We start from the raw sequence: 22,982 nt of genomic DNA, 5'->3' as shown, positions 1-22,982 counted from the left end.
AGCAAAAGTTGGACGTTTTTGCTTGAAAAACCAAAATGGTTTTAACAAATTTTCTTTCAATCACGAACATCAGCTAATCACTGCAGCTCTACTATAGATAAAGATAGATGGATGTATAAACAAAGTTACCCAATATTTCTGCTGTTTCAGATTTATTCTGAAATCCGTGAAAAGCTTCTGCAGAATCTCTGCAACTACTCTGAGACTCTTCAACAAGCTTCAAAAGGCATCATGCACAGCTAACCATGCGCTGCGAATTCTTCCACGTTTGCCCTGAGGCATAAAAACACTATAATCATCCATACTGCTTTGGCATTCTGGGGACAGCGTAAAGAGCTAACCTCGGCCGCACAAACATCATGTACATACACACACGAATGCACACAGATGCACGTTCCTCACAAGAACTTGAGATTTATGCGCCAACACCACCCACACTCGCATGCATGCACAAACACAGACGCACAGCGAGAGCACTGTGCCCTCCGCACGTCTGTACTCCAGAGGGAAGATGCTGCATTTTTAATCAGAGTGTTGGTTCACAGCGGCGGGATGTGCCAGAAAGTGATAAAGCTTGAAGAGGCACTTCCTGTTTCAGGTTGTTCAGAGGAGAGATGCATACAGGCGATCAGGAAAAGTCGCTAACCACACACACACACACAGAGACACACACTCAGACCACAGAGATTTAGATCACCGATTAAAAACAAATGTGTGTGTCAGCGTCCCGGATTAGACGATCATCAATTTGACTGTTTGCAAGTGATAAGAACTAGCGACCTGAAATGCTAACAAGCAAAGGAGACATGTGCCACTTCCAAGTCCTGAGGTGACTCTTTTGGAGAGTTTAATCTCCTCAGCACAGAATCCCTCAAAATAAACTGTGAAATAGGAATTTATGAATAAGAGGAATAATCAAACATCAGTAAAAGACATTTGGTAGGATTACAGAGGTTATGGACATCTACTGCATTGGGTTAGTATAGAATGACTTATTGTTAGCACAACCTGTCACAGACAATTGTAAGGATACTGTAATTTTAGTAGTTTTCATTGTGATGTTTGAATGGTTCCTTTTTCAAACATTTCCAACATGTTATTATTGTTGAATTTCTTGTTAAGTGTTGCAAGCGTGGTTTTCTTTTTTGCGTGTATTTATTTCACTCATGTTCCATAATACATGTTGGTTGATTAAGATGGGAGCGCTCTAACTTCCATGATTTTTTTGTTTTAGAAGAATAAAATCAACCTTGGTTTTTCTACATCAGGATGGATTTGCCTGAATTGGTGCCGTAGAAGAAGACAGGCCTTGATATCCTTGATTAGCATATGTTGGAGGGTAGAGAAAGGTGTGTCTGTACCAGAATTTGTGCCAACATGACCCTAGATCTTCTTATCAGATAACGAAGAAATAGTGTTTAAAACCTTAGTGTGAGAAATAAAAACATTTTCCTACAAAAAAAGGGGATGAAATGTGAAGAAATATCAGTTTATATGAGCTAACCAGCTAGCCGCAGCCCTTCTTGTCTCATAATAAGTTTACCCAGATGATTTGCTGCCTCGTATTTGTTTGAGGTATGAATTCAACAGATGGCCACTTCTCACATACTGCACCTTTAACCCAACATGTCATGGATTATAGATCTCAGTGGGCCTGAATATCAACATCAAAACAAAGTGTTTAATTCAAGGTAAAATAAATAATTCGATTCGATAAACAAATAACTACACAAGACTAAAAATCTAACGATTAAATGCCACTTTTTGGTGCTACTGATGGATATGAGTCTTCCAGGGCGTGGCTGTGAATACCGGTGTATGTACGGTATTTAAAAGCCATGACTCAGTATGTGGGACCTTGATGACAGCCTCAGAGTTCCTGCAGTATTTTTCTCTTTCTAACGCAAACACACACACACACATTTGACAAAAATTTCCCATACACACACTGGCACTCCTGAAGTGACCCAGGGGGAGTGTGGCCGGCAGAATGTGGACTATGTTGGTAAAAATAGCTTCCACCATCGCTAGAATACTCTCAAGCTTAAACTAGACCTCGACATTTTTACATCAGGAAACTGAGGGATGACACAAAGAGAGAGAGACACATACCGAGTGTAAGATTTAGGAGTCAAGCAGACAGAGAAGCACACATATTCCTGACAGCCGCGCTCTGTGCCACTTGCAGGAAAGCTTCCTATTCTGGCATTTGATCAAATTTGGATGTTTTACTTAAGAGGAGGAAAGAAACTTTTCAGTAAACAGATCATTTGCAGCTACATCCCAAAATTAGGCACTCTGAAAAATGTTTGCTTTCCCATCAAACCAGCTGGTGCAGTCGTCAATTTAAGCACAGCAAGAAGAGCATGATAATTTGAGCAGTGAGAGAACAAAACAAAGGTCACGCTGGATTTTCTTTCCGGTGATAAGAATATGAAGATGGGTTCAGAGTGAAGAATTAAAATGTTCAAATTAAATCACACGGATTAGCACAGAGCAAATGATTTACACAGACGCACAGAATGCTGTTAAACGGGATGTTATTAGACAATGCTTCTAGCAACAGGTAATTAAGTGAAACAGTCTCCTGGCAACAAGACGTCCTCTGTGACATTAAAGCAACAGCTACGAGGCAACTCTCCGCGCCTCTATGTTGTTGGCTTGTTTAAAAAGTTGTATGTATCGCCGCGCTAACAGCCTTCTGTGGATAAATCAGAAGACGAGGGACTGAAGACAAACTGGCTGGGAGAAAGTGGAACACAACCCCTGCTGGGCAGCAAACTCAAAAATGAGAGGAGAGGGAGCAGAGGGAAGAAGATGAGGGTTGAGAACAGAATGAAAAATTGCCCAAGACGAGGAAAAGCGAGGGTGTACTTACAGTATGCACATGACAAATACAGTGCCGTGTGTGCTGTTTGAAACCAAACGCCTGCAAGTGCGAAAAAGCCGGTATTTGTTCTCAAAGAAGGCGGAGATGAAAGATATAGCTGTTCTACTTAAACTCGCCCTAGGGTTGTGGCACATGCAACACGGCGTAGTGTTGCAGAGTACTGGTAAGTGTTGCAAAATGATCTATAAATACAGCCCCTCCTCAGGCCATGACAGTTGTTAACAGCCAAACAGAAGTTAACTTCAGCAAAGTGGAGGCCGGGCGCATCTGTGGGCCGACGGGGAGCTAATGTGTCAGAGCGCTGCAGTTTGTTCGAGGTGAAAGCGACGCCTGCTGCTCCTGTTTGGTCAGTTTAATATGTTTTCATTGTGCGCTTCACACAAACTGTTGTGCTGGGATTTCAAAAAAATAAATAATAATTCTGGCGTCCCTCCTACAAAACACAACACCCACTGTGTTCAGTGATGGGCCACTTCACACCTACTGCTCACTTCTGCGTGAGCATGTTCATTCATCCATGTGGAGGTTGGCTTTTTTTAAATTTTTTTTTTAAATCCAGCCACATTCACATTGCGAGCATTTGGCGAACCTTAATTAAAGCGGCTGTGAACAGATGATAAAATAAATAAATAAAAAAATCTGAAAAAGGTCCAAGTATCCAAACACAAAACATGTCTTACCTGCGTATGCGGGGAGGTTTTGGAGGTGGTGTGTCCCATCTCTCATCATCTGACTGGTGGCCTGCTTTATCTGGACTTCTCTCATCCTGCACAGTTAACACACACAAACCACACAAGAAAAACAAGTTGTTGTTTTTTTATTTAGTGAGAAATGTTCTATTACAAAACTTGATTCTACATATTCCAGAAGGTGTTTCCATCATTAAAGTTACATTTAATATAATTCACAGGAGAATAAATGATACTGTACAACAAATAACAAAATGCAGGGAAACAACTAGAAACAAGAGTGAATTTGATGTGAAATGTCTAAATAATAAATATAATAGGCTTTGCCAATTTCTAATTTTTTAGTTTTAAATCATTATCTTTGTTAAGTTATATCTGCTTAGAAATAGGAATTCCACGGGGCTCCGTTGAACTTCTGTGCTGTGCTGGAAGTATGTTAGCGGACTCCATATTAGCTTCTGTTGCTCACTGTCAGCAGATGAGACCCTGAGAAGAGGTACTAGTATTGCACAAAACAATACTTACTACTTAATTCGATGGTTTTTTTCCTGTCATTTTAAGGATTTTTAATTTAGCCAGCTCCTACTCAGCCATAGAACCACGTCCATTAAGCACAGATATCTTAAACGAAGACACCTCTGCTGGAGTGAGTTTACTGCTACTTTCAGCCAGACAGCTTTTCAAATGTGATTTTTTTTTCATATACTGCCTGCACAGAAATCACACCTTATGCATCTCTATTTAAATCACTTCTCTGTACATATTTAGTTCGGCTAGATTGTTTCATGAGACTGCATTACACTCAAGCCGATTTCAGCACTCCTCCTAACAGCAGCTTTTATAATTACTGTAGAAATGTAAAACACCTTGCTCCTTTCTAACTACCCTCCACTTACTCTCTTCTCTCCTACATGTTTCTGTAACAGAGGTAGAAAGTTGCTATAAAATTGCCTCACTGAAGGATCAAAACCATTTCTGAAAGGAGCTCTCCTCCTCCCGACTACTGTCTCCGTCTTCCTCTCAGCTCATGTCTTCCTGCTCCTCTCCTCTCTTCCCCCGTGACTCATTAACTTGACTCCCTCTCAACTCTGATAACGAGAAGATGACGGGACGAATTCAGTCGCCATAAACTCAATGACGGGGGGGGGGGGGGGGGGGGGGGCGGCAAATCAGGTCACTTCGGCCCTGAACTTCAGCGCATTAGATGTTCACACAGCGAAGCCACAGGTTTTTCCAATTTCGTCTCGTTTGGGCTGCATACGTGTGTTCATGTGTGCTGCGAGAATCAGCTGAGTAGAAATACTTCCTGCTCACAATGGCGCCTGCGTGCGAGCAGAAAAACGTGTGTGGGATGTGTGCATGTGTAGGCTTATTGTTCGTCCTGCCATTGAGAGCACCTATGTGGGTGTTTTAGTCACTAACAATGGCTGACTGGACATGAGTCAATGTGTGTATGGACTGAGTCAGTACAGCACACTGATAATGTTTCGCTGACAAGTGTGTCAGTATGAGTGCAGCGCACTCTTGGACTTGTAACTTTAGCAGATAATCAGTAGCAACAAACTTGTGCTGGAGTTGTTGTCTTCCTCCGTGAACGCCACGCCTACGCTTAACAAATGATTAATGGCACAGAGTTTCTTAAAGTGGCGTAAAGTAAAGTAACGTACAGTTGACTAGAGTGTTCCCATTCAGATACTGGATATTAGGGGTTCGCGTTAACAGTTTAGAAAGTGTGTCAGTCTTTTCCAGTATAAACATGGTTGCGTGTGTTCGAGTGACCGCCTCTTGCAAGGGTCTCCCTTTCCCAACGGATGTCTATTCTGAGCCTCAAAGTACATTATGGGAGAGGGGGTGATGTCACCAGAGCTTCCTCAGCAGGAAGTCAACTCCTGGATCGCTGCCAAAGCACTCTCTCATCGTCTCTCTGTGTCCTCTGTGTCTTTAGGTCTTGTCAGTGTTGCACACTGTCTCATTGATCCCTGTTTTTTTCTGACATTATTTCTTTTTGTCTTCACATATCCACATAACAGCTGTGGGGAGTAAGTTCTAGGTCTGTACGGAATAGTTTGAAGCTTCATCAATAACGTTGACATTCGAATTGTAAATCAACATTCAAATCAAATGCTGCACAGCTGTTTCTGTTCAAACCTGGTATTTCTTCAGAGTTACAGATACAGATTAGGCTACACTGATGTTATTAATATTATACAATGTGTAGAATTAGATTCCAGTTGTGGCTGGGAAGGGGTGCTTCTCGCTCGGGCTGCGTGATATGGTAAAAAAAAATCTTATTGTGGTTATGTTGCAGATACTGTGATTTCGATATGATTCACGGTTAGTGTGAAAAATCCTTTTTGCATCATGATTTTAATTTCCCACTGAAACCATAATGGTTTGACATTTGCAGACAGTCCTAGCAACTTTCTGAAACTATATTTTCCAGTTGGAGCGCATTATAAAAGTTCCTTTTTTAAATCAAGTAACATTTCCAGTAGAAACTGATTTATTTGTTTCCTAAGTAACCAGGTATTGGAAACAAATGCTTCACTGTGCTATTTTATTTGTTCTTCAGGATTAAAAAGTGATGATTTTACTGACATTTTGCTCAGAGTAGCTCCTCTAAGACTGCTACATAATTGATTGATTCTCCAATTATGTCTTAATCCTGACACAAAAATAATGATGTGGAATGCAAAAATAACATAAATCATTACATGTGTTCGCCCAGGGAAGCACAGTACTCACTTTTTTTTCCTTAAACTTTTTGGTTTGGTTGAACTTCTAGTTCATTGGAAGGAGGAACAGAGACAATTAAGGACGCCTCATGGTGCGTTTGTTGGTGTGTGAGTGTTTGGGGGCAATGGAGGACAGCGTGGAGTAAATAAGAATGAGGACAGCGGTGACTGACAGAGTAAAGCCTTTTTTCTAGCCCTCTTAAATAGGTCTAACTGTGTGCAGTCCTCTGAGACGACCCTGTAGACAAGAGATCTCCCTCTTTTTGGCTCAATCTCTGTAACTGTCGGTGTAAAGAGCAGCGTTCTCTGAAGGCCTCTCTTCCCCTCTCCTCTATTCCTACCAACTCCCTCCCCTGTGACTAATTATTTGGTTTTTTTCCCCACTGTGTTACTCAGCGACATCCTGTCTTTCTTTAACACCAGACTGCATGCGTAATGTGTATATGTGTGTGTGTGTGTGTGTGTGTGTGTGTGAGCGACATACCATGCCATCATGTATCTGCGCGTTAGTGGGGCTCTCCAGTAGCTGTAGTTGTTTCTCAAAGAGCTGAGCGATTGCTTTATGAACCAACTCATACTGCTCCTACAGAGAGGGACACAAAGACAGGGAGGTGAGAAAAGCAAAATACTCTCATTTCTTTACTCAAAAACATCCATTTACAATCTGTTGGAAGAAAATAAAAGAACCGTGACCAATGCACACTAATTTGTACTCTTTGCCTTCCCGGTAAGGCAGCAAATGTGTTGCACCACATTTTCAGAAACGACATTACAGTTACTCGCTTCCAGCAGAAATCTGAAGTGAGACGTTAAATTCTAACCTGTGTCCGTTTGGATCAAGGCTCTGTTATAGTTTATTTAACGCCCTGAATGCCAAGATATGTGTATGGGAAAGAACACAGTGAATAAGGTGCAAAATGACGCAGCACGCCGGGTGCCTTAGAATGCTTTCGTTATATTGAATCTATGCCACTTAAAGAAACATCTTTTGTTGTCATATCCAGCTGTGAATCCTCTGCACAGCTGGATACTCCACAAAGAACTCCACAAAAACCATGCAAGCACACACCCATCACAAAACTGTGGCAAAAAAACCTCAACCACGGGAATGTGTCAACCTCTGCTAAACAGGTTGCGATTCATTTTCAAACCAGGTGTGTGGAAAGAAAGAGAGAAGAGAATGAGGAGGCTGCGCAGGAGACAAAACGCTGCTGCGACAGAATAACTCTCAACAAATTCTGAATTAAAACCTTACAGGGTTACCTTTTTTCCCAAGCAACCTCACCTGCTCATTCACAGCCAAAAAGCAGGTAAATCACTAAGGGCTGCTTTCACACCTGACTTGATTGGTTTGGGTACACTACATCATTTGGACCAAATCAACCTGAACTACAGGTGTCACAACGGTACACAGGATAGTCCAAAACACCCTGAATGTTTTTAAAAGCTGTGAATGACTGAAATGTTAGATGACTTGTTCTGCACAATGCAGCTACTTGCAAAAATGCCTTCCATGCGTTTGCATGAAATGTCCCTCCAGCTATGGTCATTGCTTAAACCTACTTACTTAATTTCCCAAACCAGATCTGCAACCTCTGGGGGAGGAACGTATTGCTCTTTTTTTCTTTTTCTTACCATTTTGAAAAAAAAACAAACAGTTGAGACACTTCCAGCTTGTGAAAGTCTTTTCATCCGACAACCAGACAAATGTATATCTATGTTGACCTCAGCTCCGAAGTTCCTTGTGATGACTGATTAGCAATTTTCCTATCATCTGTATATTAGTCCAGAAGCTTTGTTTTAAATGTTCTATTTCAGTAAGCTTAAATAGACCTAAGAGTAGTGGGCAGTGCAGATGTTAAAATTAAAACTGAAAACAAACCTTGGTCTGAACGGCAGAGTGTCGTTGCGTCCTCATCTCTTGGATCAACCGAAAAACATTAAAATCTTCTGGTATTTTCTTTAAAAGCAACAAAACACAACACAGGTGTTAACTCTCAGTTAAATCTTGACATTCAGTGTATAAAAAGTGTGCGTATTAGCACAGGTGCGTTTCAGGCATGTGTGGGAGTGTGTGTGTTCACATACCCCAGCTTTGAGGAGGTTCCATGTGTAGTCGATAGCACAGATAGCACCCGTCCTCCCACAGCCTGCACTGTACGGTCACAGTCACACAGATTCGATTCAACAGGAGCACGCACGTTTAAAACAAGCACATTTCATCACAAACAAAAAACACACACCTCACGAGTAACAATTCTTGAGAGGGCGAACATTCGTTCACCTCCTCCAGACAGGATGGAGACAGTAGCTGCACATACGCTGAGATTATGTGGCATCACGTCTGACGCATCAAATCATAAAACTTTGTCTCATGCTGTCTCAGAGCCTCTGCTGCTCTAACAAGCACAGTTCCCCCGCACACATACAGCACAGTGCACACAACCCACACAAGGCATCCTTACAGATGCAGAGACGCAGCTTTAAGTCCTGCTGTGTAACAGAGGAACCAGGAAATGTCCTCCGGCTGCTCATTATACTTGATTACACACACATGGAGACAGCGTGTGTGTGTGTTGTTTGTATACCCACGCATGTGTACAGCAGAGGAACTGAATCTAAAGCCTCATGAATCAGTGCGTTGTTTGTTTTTTTTGGTTAACTACTTCTGAATTTTAAGCCTTATTTCTTCGAGGAAAGGGTGCAGTCATCTCTGAGACAAATGCGTTTTAGATTGTCAGCCTGTGGCAATCTTATCTAACCACTACAGCTGTAATAACGTGTGTTATGTATACAGAGTGCTACAGGAATCCTAAAACCGAGAATTGAGTAGAATTTTTGCACTTCTGGTTCAGTGTTTTTTAAGTCAGTTGTTTTTTTAAACTGCTTTCAATTAGAAGTCTGAAATAAGGTGTGTGGTTAACACAGAATACAGAGGTTGTAAGGGACATCAAACTACATCGCTACAATAAATACAGAGACTCATCTACTCACTTTACTTGCAACTACTGTAACTCATCCCCTTTGAATTGCAGATTTATCAATTTAGAGTTAAGTGTGTATGGTATGCGTGGGACATGTCACAATTATCTTAATATACATCAAATTATTCTTAAAACTTTCAAATGAAAACTACAATTGCACTCAAACTAACGACAATTAATTTAACCGTTCATTTTGTGAGGAAACAAATATTTGTATTGCACCACAGCGAGGACAAAAAGAATCAATCAGGAAATCTTAAATAAATAATCATAAATCTTTAGGTCTTGCTGCACAAATAAAGAATGAATACATGTTGGTAACCTCGTCTCACTGCTAGTTTTTACTTTGGAATCTGTAGGATTTACACACATTGTTTGTTTTTCATTGCGATCTGCTTTAAAATCTTTATGTGTACTATCCCAATTTTACAGTATTGTGTAGTAGTAACCTTTGTCGTCATCCGACCATAGTGTAGTTCTTTTGTAGCCAACCATTAGCTTTTTCTTCTGGTGATCGAATTTACACTCAAAAAATCATTACACTGGTGTTCATTTGTCAACATTGTCATAAACTTTTGCTTGCTGCAGAGATTATTTTCAGTAAGAATCCAAATTCAATAGAAAAATCCCATTTCCTTTTTGTGGCGATGCTAACTTTTGGTTTGACCTACAAAAATGTGTCACTTCTGCAGTACTCTGTTATACTGAGGCTCTGTCTTAGTCTGTTAATGTCTGATTGGTGGTGGTGGTGGTGTTAAAGAAAAAATGTTCATGCTACAGACGTGGCAGGCTCACATGACCATGTCTTAAGTGGTTAATTATCCTGTTTTATCATTTTTCTTGTCAAGTGAAACGAGGAAATGCCATATAAAAGACATCTACAGTTTATAGAAGATGGATTTAAAACAAAAACAAAAAATCGAGTTTATACCAAGAATAGTTATGCATGTATATGTTTAGCCACTGCTGCAACATTTCCCTGTGGTGTTGAAACTTGATTTCAAAACACACAAACCCATGCTGGCCACCTGTTGCACATTCTTACTGCCTCCTCACAGAAAACCACTGGCAGTTACATGTCTCTTTCGAGAGCTAACTAAAAAAGATCTGATTCATATGCATGAACTGTCTATACGCTCTCATGACCTCATCTTCTTGTCTTCAACCTTTTTTTAAGTGTTGCCTTGGTTACTGTATGTGCATACGCAGGCGGTTTTGTATTGGTATCTGTGCAAAGTCTCTACACTGTACCTACCTGCAGTGCACACATATGGGGACGTCGTCATTCTCTTGGTACTCTCTCATTAGTCCGATCATATCCAGTATGGAGTCAAACGATGAGGGCACGTCGTGATCCGGCCAGTTCATGTAATGGAACTGTGTTATCCTCCGAGTTTCCTGCAGGGAGACACATGGTGGAAAAGCCATTGCATGAGATCTATCGATATCGGAAAAATACCGCTACTAATTTTGCATTGTTGATTTGTGATGCATAGATAATCGTATTAAGACAAACATATGAACACTGCTTTTCTCGTTAAAATAAATAGGAGAACTTACATTCTCGTACTCCACTGTCAAAGCCCTGATAAAGTAGTCCGTTCTGGCCTGCTCGGATTCCTAGAAAACAAGACACAGGCAGAACATTTACACTATCCTTGACTAAAACGGTCATTAGAACAGAATGTGAGAAACGCAGGAGTCCGAAAAACAAGACCCCCCCTACACACACACACACGCACACACACACACACACACACACACACACACACACACACTCCTTACGCACACACACTCCTTACACACACACAGCTGTGGTATTAGAGATTTGTCTACTTACACAGGAGATTCTGAAAGGGCCAAAACTCATGGGATCCTCCCCAAGCAGCGGGAAATACCGCTCACACTTTTTCTACGCAGAGAAGAAGAGGAGTTAGCTTTGGCTGAGAACAAAATACCAGACAAATACCACAGCTTCCTGCACACAGACACACACACACATAGACACACACATACACACTTTCTGGCTTAAAATTTTGACAACAGGTTCCTTTAGTTTCAAATAGCAAAAAAATTTCTGGTTTAAATAATCAATTGCGTAGGTGGAACCCCAGATTATGTTGAAAAGCCTCATGAAGCTGCTAGCATGGCTGAGGACTCTTTGCATTGTTGTCGCATAACCACTGTCCACTGTCTGCACAGACAGAGTTTGAGAACAAGCGAAGGTCACATCACCTTTCTGGGCATGAACTACACATCCAACGTTTATCTATTCCATTTTTTTAGTCATGCAAGTCATGAAAGGCGCAGTTTGTTAAATAGATTAAATTATCATTTAGTTTTGTGTGGACTACATCTAAAAACCTTGAAAACATTATTTTAACATAAAATTGGAAACAAATTATTTACTTCTACTCTTTTAGTTGACAGACCTAAAGAGATAAAGCCACACGAGCAGGCCGATGGGCCTGAGAACAAGCTGGAGCCTTGGTGGGGATAATACAACACAGATGTGTGAACATACACACATGTACACTGGCACGCATTCACTGCAACGGACACACACATTTATAATAGGGGATTAAATATCTTGGCCTTACCCTTCCCATCTCAAACTCTCGACAAGCCATTACAATAACCTGCAAAGACACAAACAGGAAGGATTACAATCAATATTTACACTCACGGCTAAATCCAAAATTCTAAATAGATTAATTCCTATATGTTCTATTTATGTAACACTTCAGTTACCAAAGTGAGGTCTGGAGACTCAGCAGACTACCAAAAACCTGAGCTGAGAATAGCTCAGATAATTTGTGCTAACACATTTCAGTCTTGCATCGATACCTCACATCATTCTCTGAGATCCTACAGGAGTAATAATCAAATCCGCAACCCCCAGCTTTTCAGAGTGCTAGTTAAACCTAATCGCAGCTCCGACTCTCCCCCTCTCTCATATCTGTCCATCTGGTTCAAGCATAAGCACTCCCCATCTGCCTTGTAATTCATCAAAACCATGTTAAATATTTATTACAATTACGTTAATTATTGCCTCCACTTTCGTACAAAAAAACACGCAATAAGTACCAGCTCTCTGTTAATATTCAGTAAACATCCAAGTTGACACAAAGGGAAGCTGCAGTCTATCTCTTTTACTCCCCTCCCTCTATCCATCAATCTCTCCTTACTTTACAACATCCAACGAGCTGTTGGTACTCACAGCTACGTTGTACTCCCAGTTCATCCTCCAGAAGTCCATGACAGTGTTCGGCAGTGGGCCCTGAGTTGCAATATAGGCCTCCGGGCCATCCATACCCTGAAAAAAGAGATTGGGTAGAAAGAAAGATAAAGCAATATTACAATTCCACATCCAAATATATGTTCTGTAAAGGCACTTCCAAGGTTATCTCGAGGTTTCAACAAATTCAATTTTCAGACGTTTTAACCATTTTTAGAGTGTTTTAAGACTTATTTAAAATTAACACTGGCAAAGTACATGACAGAAAACTAGACTTTTGTCGAACACCAACACAAAGAGTGTCATTTACTTATGAGATGAGGTTTCTCTTAATGAAATCTAACATTCCGAATTTGATAAATGTCGCAAATACATAAAGATGTTGTACGAGGGTCACTTATCAAAGCAAATGTAATCAAACCACATAATGTCAGTGAACAAAACGAAGGGAATTTCAGCGGCTTTCTACCTTAATGAAGTTAGCATTGACGTAGTCTGTGTCCTGATTGGTCGTTTTTAAAGCCAGCTTCACCCTGGTGTGATCAACTGGGGAGAAACAAGGGAGAGTTAAATATTTACTTTGATGCATTCGAAATATTTTCATATTTTCAAATATAAATGGAGGAAGACAAAAGGAACAGAGTGGATGGAAAGACAATGAGAGGGCAAGCGAGGACAAACTACGGGGAAATGGCATGTAAAGAGGTTAATGGACACACAGCTGTATCCTCCTCCTGTAGTACGTGTGTGTGTGTGTGTGTGTGTGTGTATGTGCACATCTGTTACGGATGAAAAGGTTCCTCCTTTGCCTTATCAGCAGCTCATTCACTAAAAGCCTTAATGAATGAATGAATGCATGGGTGGACGGAAGAGAAAAAGAGGATAAAGGTATAAAAAAACAAGTAGGACAGATGTTGGGTCATGGAAGCTCCCCTGGAGGTCATTAAGTGCAGCGAGAGTGTGTGTGTGTGTATATGTGAGACAGAAACCATTACATGTCCTTTCACAATGTACTGGGTACCTGTATTTGTTCTAAGTGTGTGTGTGCATACTTTATGTCCATCTCTACCAAACATCCTCCTTTTTTAAGCTCCTCTTTTTCCATTTTTCTTCATATAACCCTGTTGTCTAAAGGAATTCTGGGTATAACTGAGTATGTGCAATGATGACGACGGTGCAGCCCTCACTAAAGTTACTGGATACAGCTGTGTTTGGCTGATCAAAATGTCTGCTATGAGGAAACAGTGCACCTGTGCAATGTGACTGTACATGTGTGCGTGCCAGAAGGACTTACATGGCAGTATATCTTTATATCTGTTCTTCTTGACATTCTCCTCCCTCTCTCCTACGTTGGTGGGGTAGATCTTCTCCGTCCGGTATTTCGTTGATAACCGCCGTAACCTCTGGAATAAACAACAAGACAGCAGAAGGTTTTATAAATATAAATGGAACTACTACCAGGGTAAAAGCAACATGGGTACCATTCATTATGGTTTTTTTTAAAAAATTTCAGCAGCTGGACACAGGACAGATAATCATAATCAACCTTGTTATCATCAAATTTTTTCAAAAGGGACTTGCGTACACACAGATAACAGTGATGTCAACTCTTGTGTCAGGGCCCACATTACCCATGCTCGGAAATTCACACCACTATGCCCTACCCGCTGACTGTTCCTCTGTGCGTGACAGTGCAAGAAGTTAAGATTGGCTAAATCTAATAGCAGCTGACACTGATGAACACACATTCAGTTAATGGGAAGGGAACAATTACGTCTCGTCTTGTTTGATAGCAGGCTAACGTTAACTCAGTTAGCAGTCCTCAGACACTTTGGCCCAGAAAGGAAGTACTTTTACACACACTACTAAAAAATGTACCAGGAAACAGAAACATTCCCATCAAATGTTAGAGTGAGCTCTGTTTGACATCAGTTACAGGACTCAATGACTGTTATCTAAACGTGAGAGTTTAAGGAGTGATTTCTAGAGTTCAGCAACTCCTTTTCCTTTAGATTTTTGTTTGTGTTCATATTGTGTTTATGGAAGAATTTGAACAGTTGTTTGTGTGCTTGAGATTTCTGTTGCATTTGCTTTCAGTTGGGTTCATATTATTCAATGGAAATCATTGGTTTCATTTCAACTTCACAAGCATCTGTCAGCTACAGCCACTGATCACAGCTTTGTCGTCAAATACCGTTTACAGTATATACAACTGAATGTTACCTTTATGATTTAAAAAAGGCTGTGCAGCAGAACACCTGCGTCTTCTAAATCGTAGGACCCTGGCCATGACATTTTTTGTAATGGAAAAACGTACTTTTGCTTAGAGACCAGTGTCAGGAAAAATTGATAAATGTTGGAAAGTATGACTGAGTTTATCCACTCATATAAACCAGATTTCAAGTAAACGAGCATCAGTAAGAACCCCTGGTTCTCTGCTACACACTCCTATAGGCTTCTTGTGTGTTTGGTTTTAAAAACAAAAATGTGAGATGTAAAATCGACAAATAAAAGACACTGATTGGTGTCAGAGTAGGAGGGCAACTACAAAAAAAATTCAGGGGCTTTCTGAAACTTCCTGTGAATTTCATCCTTTTCGTTCTCGACTTGACTGTGGCCTTGAGAGTCACAGCGAAACTTTTGAGGAAACTTCAAAAGCACAGTCAGACTTTTGTACCATAAAAAAACTCCTGCTGCTCGACTCTGATAGCACTCACATGATATCGCTCTCGAGGGCCTCTTTTTTTTTTTATTCTCTCAGTTGGTTCAATCACTTTCCTCTCTCTTACCGAGACTGTGAGGAAATTAGGCATCACTCCACTTTTTCTGCCTCTCCTCACTCACTCCCCCCTTTCTCTCTCTCTCTCTCTCTCTGACTCTGAGAAAGTCAGCGTGGGCGTTCGGGCTGCTGGAGCCTCGTTTGAAAAATGGTCCCACCTCTTCTCTCTGGCACTGACTGCAGGCTTTCCTCGTGCTGCTGTGACAAGGACACATACTGTACATCCTGATTTCCTGGGACGCTCAAACCTCCAGACTTTTCTTCCTGTACCTGTTCCTCTTTTCACTCTTGTCATAACATAACTTCTGCGCTACTGTGGCGACATTTACAACGACCGAAAGGTTTCTATTTGATGCAGGCCTCCGGTAGTTTAACAAACCGATGAGCTGCCAGCTGTACACTACTGAATAGACAACGGACGCGCACACATAAACAGTTTAGACTAGCTCACAGATGCACCCTAAAAGACATAATGGTTTTTTTCACCTTTCATTTTGCATCACTGATCTTTGTAAACCACAACGAGACAGAAACCGGGGGAGAGGAAACAAGGGAGAAAAAAAGGAGGTACATGCAGAGACTGTGGGCGGCAACACAGCTGTGCTTGTGTGTGTTCATTTGTGTCTGTCTGTGTGTGCGTGTGGTAATAGCATTAGAGCTCCTCTGGCCTCATGTGAATTACATTTCCAACAGAGGTCTGCTTCTGTGCTGGGCCCGAGCCCAGGAAGACAAACACACATACACACAAACACAAACACATATGCACACACACAATGAGCAGAGGAGGCAGGGAATAGTGATTTGTGATGGTTTGCGATTCCCCCAACCCACAAAACACATTATGTGGAGACAAACATGCACACAACTGTGCCCTCTAACACTGTAATGAGGATACGTTTTGTCTATCCGTATCCCATTTCAGCTCATTTACAGCAAACTGGGGAAGTAAGGACTTTCAGATTCTTCCAATAAAGCCTATGCATTTTGTAGCACCTAATCAATTATTTGTTTCGTCCCTCTATCACTGGTTTGAAGCTACAAAAGATAGACCATGTCAGCTGCCTGTTAGGGAAAGATTTAACATTTTTTCAAGAGCACAGCTTGTATAATTATCAGGTTAATTTGCAAGAGATTAGCTGCAGAAAAAAAACTATAAAAAATAAGTCTCGCTCGAAGACAATTCCCCTCTGTCTCAATTCAAACGCATTGCAGAGGTAAAGGTGTAATTTGTATTAATAAACAAATATTTCCTTTCTTGACATTTTGTGTGTTTATTTTGTTTACTTATATACTAAGTAGCAAACTTGTCACTTTAACATCTCACAGCTCAGTATATTTTACCTATTTTACACATTGACTCTTTAAACAAAACCATTTTGCTCATATAAAATTCATAACAGTCCAAATGAACAACAGATGTGGAGTACAATGGCTGATCAAAAACAAGAATTGTGAAAATCTTGGTGTGTTTTATACTTGCATATGTACCTCAGCAAAAATGCATATTAATTAGCTGACAACAGATTAGTGTCAATAAATGCAGCAGTACAACCCCCGGCTTAGAGTAAAGTTTAAAAGCTACGCTGTCGTTCTATTTTCAAATGATCGATTTCCATCCAAGTGAGCTGTGTGCAAACATTTTAAGCATTCCATTTCAAGCACTGGCTACTTAAATGGGGATTGGGTGTATGTTTCCCTCACTGAGGCTGAATTTAGGTCGTGAGGTCTGTCATACTCTGCAATAGTAGAAATGTGGATGTAACATTTCTGAGAGGCTGCGGTGAACAGATGTTTTACAGACAGCAGTTTAAAATGTCCATAAACACTCCTGACCTACCATTTATAGTCGCATTCAATCACTCAACAGGCTGATAAAAATACAACACAAGCTGTTATTGTATTCAAAATTCCAGTTTTTATAGTTTGACACCTCGTTACAAATACGAAAAATCTTGGATGGAGACCGAGCTACTGTCTGTGTCGCCCCTTTTTCGCTTTACTTTCCATTGTTCCAGAGACAGACCCTGTTTCTAATTACTCTTACTTCCCCTGTTACGTAAAACACACAAAGACACACACGCACAAAGAAGCATACAAGCATGTGTCTGCACTCTCACAAACGCCGGGTTGAGCCTGGAGGATGCAAAAGCAAGAAAGCAGAGGGAGAGAGTCCTCGCCTGCTCTACTAAACAAACCATCGGGAGCGGTGCAGTGTAAAGAGAAAACAAGAAAAAAGAGGAGGAAGACAGGAGATGTGGGTGTTTGGAGAAAGAGGGGAAAAAAGCAAAAGGGGAGGTGAACAGGGGGGAGAGGGAGAGAAAAGGGGGGAGTTCAGGAAAGAGGGAGAGCCAAGGCTTTTAAGAGGCTCTTGGTAACTAAGCTAATGGGTTCTTTTATTCCTTGTTTCTGTCGTTCATTCACACGCTCCTTTTACACACTCTGTCGCTTCGCACTAGCTTCTGTCCTTAATGGAGGTGGAAAGAGGGCAAAGAAAAGCAAACATGCTTGTTTCTATCACCGCTCGAGTGTATATTCCTCTATTCAATTCTTAATTGGTACACAACAGTCAGTGGTGTATCAATATCTAAGTGGATGAATCATTTTCATGCTAATTCAGCGTTTAAGTCACATTTTCCAAGCAAAACTGATAATATTCTGTGATTTATTGATACGTAACTTTGATATTTTTTCTTCATCATGTGTGACAATAAACTGACTATCTTTGAATTTGAGATAGTTTGTTGCATATAACAAGCTATTTAAATACATAACCTTAAGCACCAGAAGATTGACAGGGATTATTATAAATATTTTCAGCCAATTAAATTGCACTACAATGAAAAAAGTGGTTTCTTTCAGTCCCTGAAACATTTTAACAACTAATCAGGTCATCTGTTTTGTCATCCCTTTCATTTGTACCTTTCGAAGTATGTTACACGAAGAAGTTCAGGTACAGAACACCACAGGAAACACTCCTCTTCACAGGAAAGGGAAGTGACTACAACACTAGAAAACTCTCTGAAGGTTTTCTTTGGGTTTTCACACATTTGAAGACAAGAACTCACTGAAACCACCTACGCAGCACTGTTGTGGTCACGTCTGCAAAATGTGTCAAGCACAGGATGGGAATCGAGACGAGAACCGGTTCCAAGCGGTCCGATTCTTCAAAATCGCGTTTCTCTAAACTTATCAATACATTCTATCAATGGCAACGTATTTTTCTGTCAGTAGCGCATGACATTAAACTAGAACCTTACGATAAGAACGAGCCATGGTAGAGAGGAAGAAACAGTCCAAAGCCTAATTTCTTGAAGAAAGATGACCACAGTGGTAGTTGTAATGGTTGTAAAATGATACTTTCAAGTGCGGGTGCAAACACCAGCAGCATGCTAAAACATCTGTCTCCAAAACACGGGCTAACATTTCAGGAATGCCATGTATTTGATACTCAACGCGAACAACTGTTAGTTGATGATGCTCACTTGAACTTCTGTCAAAGGGTCAACTAGTTTCAACTTTTCGGACAGATTTAGTTGGAGTGTTTTCATGCACCAAACTTGGACATCGACCCACACTGGTTTTTATTGATTTAACTGGGTTTTATCTATTGTTGATGTTTTACAAATGCCACTTTACAGTTCCACACTCTAGTGCTTTTAACTGTCTTTTGCCCTCAGAATCGCATGCACAAATAATTACTGCTCCCACTCCTTCCATTCTCTTTCAACCTCTGTATTCCCTTCGGTTTCTTACTTCCTATCAGTCAGGAGAGTAAAACAGCATGACTGAGCTGGCCAGTTTCCTGTGAACGCTCGACTTCCACTGCCACACACACACACACACACACACACACACACACACACACACAGGGCGTTGCCCCCAAAAAGCCCAGTGCCGACTTCACAGACCCCCTTCAGGGTGCGACCGAGTCATGTGCGCTCCCAGACACATTTCTTCACAATGACTTGACTTGGCCTAAAATGTCTCGAGGATGCCAGGGCAGTTACTGGGCAGAGGGAGAGAGAGACAGATGGAGAGACAATGAAAAAGATTAGAAAGGGAGAAGAAAAGAGATTAAAAATGCCAGCAGAGGTAGAAAAAGCTCCGGAGAGGTAGATGTGGGTAGAGAGAGATGTAGTTGTTAGTGGGTCTAACCTACTTTCTGTCTCCTGGCTGAATAAGTCAGCATCGCTGTACTTCCCTGGCACGCTAAATAATTCACACACAAACACACACACATAGAGAGAGAAACACATTCTCTGTCTTGAACTCAACAGTGAGAAGTGATTGGCAATAAATATGCTCTTCCTGCAGAAGTGGTGGGGGAATAAAGGTTAACGTGTGTGTGGCCAGGAAGTGTGATGGGTGTCGAGAGCTAGTGGCAGAGAGGCTGTGCTGACGGTCACCTTCCATGCAGACACACACAAGCTAAAATAGGTCACCTAGTACAATGCTCTCAGAAAAAATCCATGTCCCGCGTTGTGAGCATGCGGGGAGAAAAGATGCGCTGCTACAGCGCAGCGACTAAAAGGGTCTGGGGGAGTGTGTTGCTTTGCCTCTGATTTTCGATTCAATAAGCCTGATTGATGTTCTCGCCGCCTTCATTTCTCTCTGTGTGGCATTCGAGTCCCAAATCAGAAAAAAAAAAGCTGCAAAGTCATATTTTCTTCTAGCACCAAGCATTTTGAATGCATTATTGATTAATTGAATGAAGAACTGTGAAGCTGTGAATGGAAGAGCTTATGATATAAACAGCAGAATAAAATTCTTTTTTTTAAAAAGTTTGTTTAATGTACTTATTCGCCTTCTTCGAAAGATTTGAATGAGGACATTGATACCGCTTTCATGTCTATGCCCATAATATTTTGGTGAAGCCAACTTGCCGATCGGCTTAGTTTAGCATAAAGACTAAACCAACAGAGACTACAGGAAGTTGGCAGGAAACAGTCTGGCAGTTGACCAACCGGACAACTAGGATTGACGTTTTTATGCTTCCTTTTGTAAAAATCAAACAAACGAGATTTGCTCAGCAGCTTCTGGCATTAGCTTCATATTTACTGTACACAAATGTAGGGCCGGGTGTCCAACTGTGACATATTTATTGCACCAACCAAACTGCCTCGATACCATTTAGTATCTAAAAATGTCTCGGTGTTACCAAGTTTCAATACTTAAGGACTAAATCTCATCAGTGTCAGTGAGCCAATAAGCATGCAGTATGTTTGCTGTGCCAAGATCTAATAGTGCTCATGATTGGCTGTTTTCGAAGCATGCAGGAAAAAAACACTAGATCACACCCAAGTCGTTCAGGAACTCTTATCAAAGTTATAGCATAAATATTGACATTTTTTTTTAGCGATGCCCAACCCTTACAGACATGATCTCCACATTTAACCCTCTACAAGAGCACAAATAAGCATAATTGACAAAATGACATACTTTTTCATTGATTGTTTCGCTGAGAAAAAATATCGGCATTTTTCGGGAAATGCATCAGCATGTCAGGTGTATCCTGTTAATGAAGCTAGCTAATGAAGCATGGTCGCTAAGGAAATTATGTGAAACCACACCCTGACTGCTAGCATGAGTCAGGGGTCCTGACTGGTGTGTGTGCATGTGTGTGTCACCTCCTCATTAGCTCAAGATCCTGACAAAGATAATGTCCGACCATCAGCATCAGTCGCCCGGCTGTATACGCTAATGCAAACATGTACACACTCATGCATTGTGCAGTCATTTCCACTTTATGGCTACTGGCTAATATAGGTCAGTGGAGCACTGATAGCATGAGTGGCATGAACACTCACTCACTACACACATGTAGGGGTGTACCAGCGCATCATTCACTGGCACAAAGCAGAATGTGCTTTCCTGTTACCAGCCATCAGGCCTCTCTTTGTCTGTCTGTCACTCTTTCATTGTCTGTCCTCAAACCATCTGAAACACTTATTCTGTTACGCAAGTCACACATGCAAGCAGTTCAAAGCAGAACGTGATGTTAAAAATAGGAATCCCCGAAAGAAACTAAAACGACCTAATAATGAACAATGACGCACCAGAATCCTAGAGAGATTGTAGTAGATCATGTGTTTGTGGCTTGCACACGCATCTATTTGTGTATATGGTGGCCGATGCGGTCACACTGACCCCAGGAAACACCTGGCCTGGGCTGAGAGCACCCGCTTCAACCAGCCGCTTTAAACCACCGTCACTTCTGGGTTCCCACTTCCTTTGTCACCCAAAAAAATAAAAAAATAATTCAGCCTTGCATGTACACTAAACAGAGCCATACCGTATGCTGACACACAAAGAAGAAGCTACTCATGCAGCTTCCTTTAACAGTGAGTCAGTGATTGCCCTTTTACAGCAGACAAAACAAAGCGGACAGAGAAAAATAAAAGCAGGAGAGAGGATGTAGCGGGGAAAGAGTTTGGGGGATAGTAAGAGAAGACAGATGAGCGTTGAGTCGAACTCTGAGATGTGGACAAAAATAGACCATTACCAGAGGACCGCTTTCAGCCTTATATCTGCATTTCCTCTACTGTTTCATAATGTAAATCTGAGTTGAAACTTCTGACCTGCACGCCACATTTTTAGATGAGAAACTGGCAAATATTTAGTTGATGATATTTGACTTTTTTCAGAAGGCATTATATTAAGAAAACAAAACAGTATATTACATTGTATGATATCTAAAATGCATGACACAATTACATAAATAGACCCTAAAAACGCAGTGGTCTGTCTAAAGCAGTGGTGTCAAAGTGATCCAGTAAAGGGCCGTGTGGCTGCAGGCCACTGGTCTAAAGGGACCAGGCAGTCAGAAAAGAAGAGCTTGTGAAGACTAAAAGACTGTCCCACAAAATGTGCGAGAACGAAACAAGGTACGAAGACACAATTACAGTATATTGAGCCATTTGTTGTTTAACTTTCACTCAGGGTATGACACCTTCGTAGTTAAGGTTTCCTTGAGGCACTGAACCTCAGTGGTGCTATTCTGCAGCTGACCACAATGTGACTCTCCCTGTGAAGACCGAAATGACATCATTTTCACAGCATGACTTCGCCTCTTTCGTGTCTATCATTTGCGTCACTGAAATAAGCTTCAAATAATAAACACCCTCTTGAATTTACTGCATAAGCTGAAAAAAATCTATGTTCATCGTCAATAGGGAAATTGTTACCAAAAGCAGTGAGAGTCGGGCGCATTTCTGGAGCCCAGAGCCCAGGGCTGAAGAACTTCGACATGTTTAAATTTCAGTTAAAATTGTTGACTTCGCTGCAGTACTAAGCAAACATAGTTAACATTTACTGGTATTTGCCTGGTGGTAATTTCCCGCTCTGGATGGAGGCCTGCTGCAGGAAACAGATGTGGACAATAACGGCATATAATTCCAATCACCGGGGACAGGAGCTCAGTGTGTGTTTAGCAGTAGTGTGCGTCTGAAAACTAATAACTTCCCTGCTCAGATATTCAGAGCTTGTATGTAGGGTCAAACCGGTGACCTATGTGGTGTTATACACTCTTACTCGACCCCTAGTATGACATTTTTGTGTTTGTTTACTAATATAATAATTGAACACACTACAGGTGTCCACCTCAAGGACACTTCAGCGGGGTGGATGCTGTGTGTGTGTGTTTGTGTTGATGCAAGCGTTAGCCGCCA

General features: G+C 41.2%; 1 protein-coding gene across 4 annotated transcripts in view; it reads right to left on the bottom strand.

Moving 5' to 3' along the window:
- ptpn12 (protein tyrosine phosphatase non-receptor type 12) overlaps positions 1–22,982 on the bottom strand; it is a 50,105-nt gene that overhangs the window by 18,002 nt on the left and 9,121 nt on the right. For all 4 annotated transcript variants that reach the window (XM_030439845.1, XM_030439844.1, XM_030439847.1 and 1 more), the window contains exons 2-12: positions 13,831–13,939; positions 13,006–13,082; positions 12,519–12,614; positions 11,899–11,937; positions 11,139–11,210; positions 10,859–10,918; positions 10,554–10,696; positions 8,403–8,469; positions 8,197–8,274; positions 6,799–6,897; positions 3,571–3,656 (exon numbers count right to left, since the gene is read on the bottom strand). In XM_030439845.1, coding sequence (XP_030295705.1) covers positions 3,571–3,656; positions 6,799–6,897; positions 8,197–8,274; positions 8,403–8,469; positions 10,554–10,696; positions 10,859–10,918; positions 11,139–11,210; positions 11,899–11,937; positions 12,519–12,614; positions 13,006–13,082; positions 13,831–13,939 — 926 coding nt within the window. The remainder of the gene's footprint in view (positions 1–3,570; positions 3,657–6,798; positions 6,898–8,196; positions 8,275–8,402; positions 8,470–10,553; positions 10,697–10,858; positions 10,919–11,138; positions 11,211–11,898; positions 11,938–12,518; positions 12,615–13,005; positions 13,083–13,830; positions 13,940–22,982) is intronic.

Source organism: Sparus aurata, chromosome 14, assembly GCF_900880675.1.
Source record: "Sparus aurata chromosome 14, fSpaAur1.1, whole genome shotgun sequence".
Lineage (NCBI taxonomy): Eukaryota > Metazoa > Chordata > Actinopteri > Spariformes > Sparidae > Sparus > Sparus aurata.
This window is presented reverse-complemented; position numbering and strand designations above follow the sequence as displayed.